Consider the following 6,656-nt stretch of genomic DNA (forward strand, 5'->3'; position numbering starts at 1 on the left):
GAGTACAAAAGGAATAAATTCCTGCTGTCAGATACAGAGACAGGTGAGTGAAAATGCGAACCAAGAGCTTCATCATGCCAACTGACAGGAAAATGTCTTGGATTCCCTTTGCCAGAGTGCATCCCAGAGAGGGTGACATTCCCTGGAGAGGGTCAGAGTCCTCCCATTGACCAATCCAATCTGGACTCCCAGACCAGTAATGTTCTCCAAAAATATTGTCTTGTTTGATAAACCATCTTTTCAGAGGAGGAGTATTGAGACATTGTAATTTACTACCAGAGGACAAAAAGAAACAAGTATCTACTGAATATTACATGTTTCATCTATAGCTTTCTTACAACTCATCCCAGATTTGTTTTAAAAAACTATTTTGCCCTCTGCATCAGTCTATTTTTAAACAGATAGAATACTATCAGATAATAGCCCTCAAAATACCTGGTCTGTTTTGGGATATTTTGGTTTCATTTTTATTTTTAAAGTAACTTGACAGTGGTTCACAGATGCAGTGAGAGCTACTGTAATTATACAGCAAATTAAATTGTCACACAAATTAAAAGTGAGGCTTAAGAAGAGTAGAGAGCACAGTGGCATCAGTATAATGAAGAAGAATAGGTATGGAAATATTTTTAAAACCCAAAATAACAATAGAATCACTTTATCTTACAGTATGTTTTGGTTCTAAGCTTGCAGCAACATGGCAGGTTGCTTGTGAACAGCAAAACACCAAGCATACTTCAAATAACACCATAATTAACAAAAGACTTCACCTTTAAGGAAAAAAAATTCAATTAACCTCACTTTGATTGTAAAATCTGTGCAGTAGAGATTTAAGAGAAGCATTTTCTTAAGTAGGACTGGCATAAGATTAGGATAAAATCTGATAATTTACTTGGAAACAAAACAAGGAAAGCAGTTCCCAAGGCAAAAGCAGGGACAAGAAGACACTTTTGAAAACAGAAGGAGAAAGTCGGTAACTAAAATTTCTGAGAGAATTTCAAGATTTTATTTGAAGTCATTGGTGTCTCAGTGAAGAAGATAAACAAGTTTGATGATGTAACTTTATAGTTTTCTCATAGTTGTTTTGACCCTCATGCCACAGGAGCCCTTCAAAGTAAAGAGAGGACTCCAACAAAGAGAAGAATCTATCACAATGCACATTCCAGCTCTAGGAGGGTCTGTTATGCTTCTGATCTAAATATTCTTTAGTACCAGCAAGCTGCATGCAATGTGTGGCTAAGCATTTTCATATATGCTTTTTGACTCTGGGAAATTTTCTTTTAAAGTATTTGTTTTTAATCTGCACCATTTGCAAAATAAATTTTCAAAAGCTTTTGCTGAAGTTTTATCCATGAAACAGAATCTACCCTTAGTAAATCCTCCTGTTCCTCCAAGGTCTTCATTATCATCAATATTATAGAGATCACCTGACATCTTCAGAAAAGCCACAGACCATTACTTTGATTTGAAGGAAATGAAGACTAATTTTGAGTAGATTTTCATTGCATGAAATTTAAATTGTTCCTTAGTTTTATTCTTCCCTTTTATGAAACCTTCAATAAAGGACACTAAAAATTATTCAGCAAAGGAAGTGGCATCTTCAGATAAAAGAACAGAGACTGCCAGGGTTGTGAAGGCCTCTGCACTGTTATTTCATGATCAGGATTTCAGTCTCTACATTTTAAAACCTACTAATTGCATCTGGATAAAAAAACACGCAGAGCTGCTGCCAAAGAGGGTCTGAGCCTGCAAATGGGCAGCTTGCTTTACCTGCAGAAATAAAGAGAAAGGAGATGGCCAAGTGGCAGCTCTGTGACACTTGTTTGTGTGCATCCTCCTGCTGGCACAGCAAGTCTTTGTTTGCTCTGCAATTCCCTGCTTTGCTGGGCTGGAGCAAGGCTCGAGCACACCTCCATGTGACAAGAGCCTTCTGCTGTTTTCACAGGCAGCAGCCACAGAGCCTTGGTCAGAAGAGCCTCAGGCAGCCCAAATCCAGAGACCTTCTGAAGGAGCACACACAAATTGTGGAGCAGCAACAACCCCAGTCTCCAAGGGGTGCTTCATTCTGAAAATCATATACTTCACTCTCTGGTGGACAGGAGCAGAGATCTCAGCAGCAGCTGTGCATGTTAGCAGGGGTTTTAAATCTGTGTAAGGAGATCTAAAACCACAGTTCCATCACCTGGCTGCAAGTTCAATGATGTACAGACAAGGGGGAATCAGAGGTGAGCAGGAGCTGTACACAACAGCTAAAGGAAAGGGACTGAACGGGGTACTTAGTCAACAGCAATTTTTGTGCCTGTGTATTTTTCCAGTCTTTGTGGAGAAAAGTTGCTACAGCATGCAACAGGAGCATTTTGGTGGGTATTTAATGTAAAGGGAAGTAAATAGAAAACTGGTTCCCCCTGCCACTTGCTGCTGCCTACAAGTGGCAAAGAGTGAAACAAATAATTGACCAGAGCTCAGCACTGCTCCTCTGTCCTGATGCTCTTCCAGAAAAACCTAAGTGGGCTGTGCAGGCTTGCCATGAAAATATTCCCATGGTAACCATGAATAACAAGGGTAGTTTAAAAGCTGTTACACTGATTCTTTCACTCCAACTCATTCAACAGAGGGAATGCAGCACTACTGCTGTACAAAACCATGCCACTGGAAATGTGTTTGTTTACGAGGCATGAACAGAAATTTACCACTGGCTAATTACTTTAATTGAGTTTCACTGTGACACATGGTGTAAGTTAAAAATTAGCCATAGCAACTGTGTTCAGAACCCACTGTGCTTTATAGAAAAGCAGTGGTTAATTTTTGCTGTTTGTATAAACATATTGAAACAAACATTATTCAGCAGTTTGTTATCAGAGAATTGTCCTTAGGAAATAATGCCTATGATTTTGTCTCTGCATTTTGTATATAATTCAGATTATATGCCACACACCTTAACATGATGGTTAAACAGACACCTAGAATTATACATAAGTAAATAGTGGAAATTAAAAGCCATATGAAAAACAGGTGGACAAAATCACATTTTGTAACAGATCTCGAGGAATTGTTTGTGGTTTGGCAGGAGATACTGCTGGATCTGTGGGTGTGTGCACACTCCTCATGCTCTGAGGAGATCACCAATGGGACAGGAGCAATCACTCCATCCCTCCCTATGCTAAGGGGCCAAAATGCAACTGTTGTCATGCCAAAGGCACAGGGGAAAAAAAATCTACTGTCCATGCACCATTTGTTTGGCACATGCATCTCAGAACAAAATGCTCAGGGGAGAGATTCACTGTGGGCAGGCACAGAGGTTTTCTAGCCCAGACTGGGTTAAAAACAGCTGATTGTCACTCAAGTGCAAGAAGGCTCCAGGGCCCCAGTGCTGTCTGTCCATTCTGCCAGGCTGCTCATGCTCTCAAGCCCATCCCTGTGCTGAAAGGGGAGCTAGAAACTTCCTACCCACCCAGCTGATTTCAGGCATTTTTCCTTTATGCCTCTACCTGCACTGAACAAAAGGCAGCCAAGGATTGAAATTAATCACATGTGACTGAGGGCCTCTACCTAACACCCCTGGACTGGGTGCAGAGGATGCTGAATGCTTCCAGCCTCCCTTGTTCAAAGATCCAGGGGTACTGGAAAAAATTGCACAGGTTCAGGGGATGCCAAGAGTGGACAGTGGAAGAACCAGAAAAATAAAACGTAAATGCATAAAATAAAATTGAATTTAAAAAAAAATTATTAAAATGAACAATAGTAGTAAAAATGACCAGTAATGGATATAAATGATAATAAAAACACAATATAATAAAAATAATATATTATGAATATAATAAATAAATAATAGCGGAAATAAATAAAAATGGAAAAATTAATAATAGAATAAATAAGAATAAAAATTAGTAATAATAATAATGAGTAGGATAAAATAGTAATAACAATAACGAATAAAAATGAATAATAATAAAACTAAAGATAAAGTAAATTATAAAATAAAAATAATATATAATAATTAAAATAACACTATAATTGACATTATTAATAGTTTATAATAACAAAATACCGCCTGCACCATACGGCCCCGAACGATGGGGTCGTGCTCAGCCGGTTTTACCGGGCCGGCGGGGATGCGCTCGGGCCGGGCGGGGGTCGCGCATCCCCCGCCGCGCTGCCCCATCCCCTCCCCGCCGTCCCCGCCGCCCCCGCACCCACCTGAGATGCCGCCCCCGACCACGACCACGTCGCATCTCTCGGCCATGGCGCTCCGGGGCTCGCTGCTCCCGCGGCGGCTCCGGCCGGGCTGTGCCGGTCCCGCCCCGCGCTGGCGCCGCCCCCGCTGCGGGACCCGGCCCGTGCGGGAGGTGCGGGCGGTGCGCGGCTGCCGCTGCTGCTGCTGCTGCCGGTGCCGGGCACTGACCCACAGCCAAGGACAGCCCAGCCCAGAGGGTCTCTCCTGCCTCCCGCACCGGCTGGGCACGGAATTCGGCCCTGGCGGAGCAGCGCGGCTCCCAAGGCGCAGCAGTCGGGGGTCTCTGCTTGACTATGTTGGAATTCACTTCTGCAGCCACCCTGGGGCTGCCAGAGAGGGCTGTGGCTGCCGAGGTAGGGACTCTGAGATGTGTCCGTGCTCCTGCAGACCGGCCTCCGAACGCAGAGCTGAGTGTGAGCAAGAAGCTCACAGCCCCCCAGGCTCGTCCAGAACCGACAGTGTCATCAAATCCGCCGGGATGCTTTAGGCCGGTCCCCAACACACCCAGCAGGGCCTTCCACTGCTCAAGTTTCAGTTTTACTGCGAGGGTGGCACCAGGAGAAGCAGCTTTGAGGATGCTCAAAGCGTTGAAATAAGTTTGGTCTGGTCTATCTGTAGGGATCCCATCCAGCAGTCATTTCAGTCATACCTGAGCTCCCACACCTGTTGCCCAGTTCTTTCAAGTTTTTCTAAGCCTTCTGATGTTTACATTCTTGTAACGAACTTTCTCACGCACTTCATGTAAATAACTTATTTGTTTTGCATTCTTTTATGGAGGAGAAACGTTTGATAGACTGTTGGTTTGTCCAGTGTCATTGGAGAAGTAGCATTGTCATCCTCCAATCCACTGTCACTTTTGGAAATCTATAAATGTTAGAGTAAGAGATTGAACTTCCCTCTTTTTTACCTTAGAGAGTTGACTGTCCTCATCATTTTATTTCCAGCATGCTCCAGGCAGAAGGTTCCCAGCTCCAGGACATCCTTTGAGCCAAAATCACTTGTTCAGTTTCTGTCATTCTCCATATCCTGGAGCTGTTCATTGCAGAAAGCAGGCCATGAGAGTCTGGAGAGGGTTTCCTGTCCCTGTTCCATAATACCTCAAGTGAGAGTTTATGGGGTTCAGAGATAGGGGCATCTGTGATGGGAGTCACAAATATTGACTACAGTGGGTACAGTCCTGCATTTTTAGGCAAAATGGGGAGGGAAGAAAATTAAAGGAACAGGAAATAGAATAAAAATAGAAATACATATTCTTACTCTTATTGAAAGTATCTGTCTGATTAACTCAAACTCCAAAACCTCTTTATCCTGAGAGAGACACAATTATCAAATTATCAGAAATAATGGTTGCAGAGACATGTCAAATCCCATATGAATAGCCTTCCCCATATGGAAAATTGGGGAAGGCTATTCCAAAAGCAGAAGTGGGTAATTTTATGGACTCTTGTCATGGGTAGCTATGGTTATATTTATGTATTTAATGCCAGGTGCCACAACCTCTTAATGTTCTCAATATATAACACTTATTCCTGGGATTCTTCTCATTCCCGTTTTTCTCTTGTGGCTCTAAGAGCCAATTTCTTTTTTTTTTTTTTTTTTTTTTTGATAGTTTTGTTTGAAACAGAAGTCTGTATTGCTTGCATTTGAGGGTATGTGGTGAAGGACCTATGAAGGCACAAAGCCCTCCAAGGGCTCCTGTTAAGACACAACAGAGCAAACATCTGTGTCATTAAGTCTGTTTCTGTTTCTGTCCATATGTTCATGGACACATCATATAATCCTGCTAGTGAATAAATCCAGCATGTCTAGTGCAGGCCAAACCTCTGCCAAAGCCAGGTTGGTGTTTTTTCCCTCCTCCCTCCTGCAATAAGTCTCCTTCAAAGGTTCTTTTTGATGGTAACCCTATCCATACAAAAGCTAGCACAGCATGGTACATTTAAACAGGTTCTGAATTCCCCTCTTTGCTTTTCTGTTTGCAGTGTTGTGATTCTTGTCAAGCATTTTAGGATCCTCAAATATTGGGATACACCTTTGCTAATCCTAATAACGATTTTATACACAGATCCCAGTCCAAAAGTATCTGTTTTTAACAAGTATGAGCAGAATGGTGTACATAACTCTAATAAAGCCTGTCTGATGGCATAAAAATGATTTTTTTTTTTTTTTTTTGGTCTGGAGCCCTCATGTCTAATCACATTAGGATTCAGTTCCTGAATTTTATGGTCCCATTACTTCTCTCATGGGGTTCTAACTAATTAAATAGATAAGGTGTGTTGTGCCTGAATTTTGGCACATTGTCCTTTGAATGCATGATGTTAAAAGCAAAGCAAACTTTCTGTGAAAACACAGCAGCTGAGAGCCTCCACGTTTTCTCACCTCAGAGTAGAGCTTGTCTGAGCTAAAGTACATTGTTTTCATAAATTTT

At 42.1% G+C, this 6,656-nt stretch overlaps 1 protein-coding gene across 1 annotated transcript in view; it reads right to left on the reverse strand.

The window, feature by feature from the left end:
* The window catches only part of LOC132324044 (amine oxidase [flavin-containing] B-like), a 51,903-nt gene extending 47,597 nt beyond the window's left edge, over positions 1 to 4,306 (reverse strand). Inside the window, exon 1 of the mRNA XM_059840003.1 lies at positions 4,195 to 4,306. Coding sequence (XP_059695986.1) covers positions 4,195 to 4,240 — 46 coding nt within the window. The 5' untranslated portion in view covers positions 4,241 to 4,306. The remainder of the gene's footprint in view (positions 1 to 4,194) is intronic.
* Positions 4,307 to 6,656: the final 2,350 nt, after the last annotated feature.

Source organism: Haemorhous mexicanus, chromosome 2 (assembly GCF_027477595.1).
Source record: "Haemorhous mexicanus isolate bHaeMex1 chromosome 2, bHaeMex1.pri, whole genome shotgun sequence".
NCBI lineage: Eukaryota > Metazoa > Chordata > Aves > Passeriformes > Fringillidae > Haemorhous > Haemorhous mexicanus.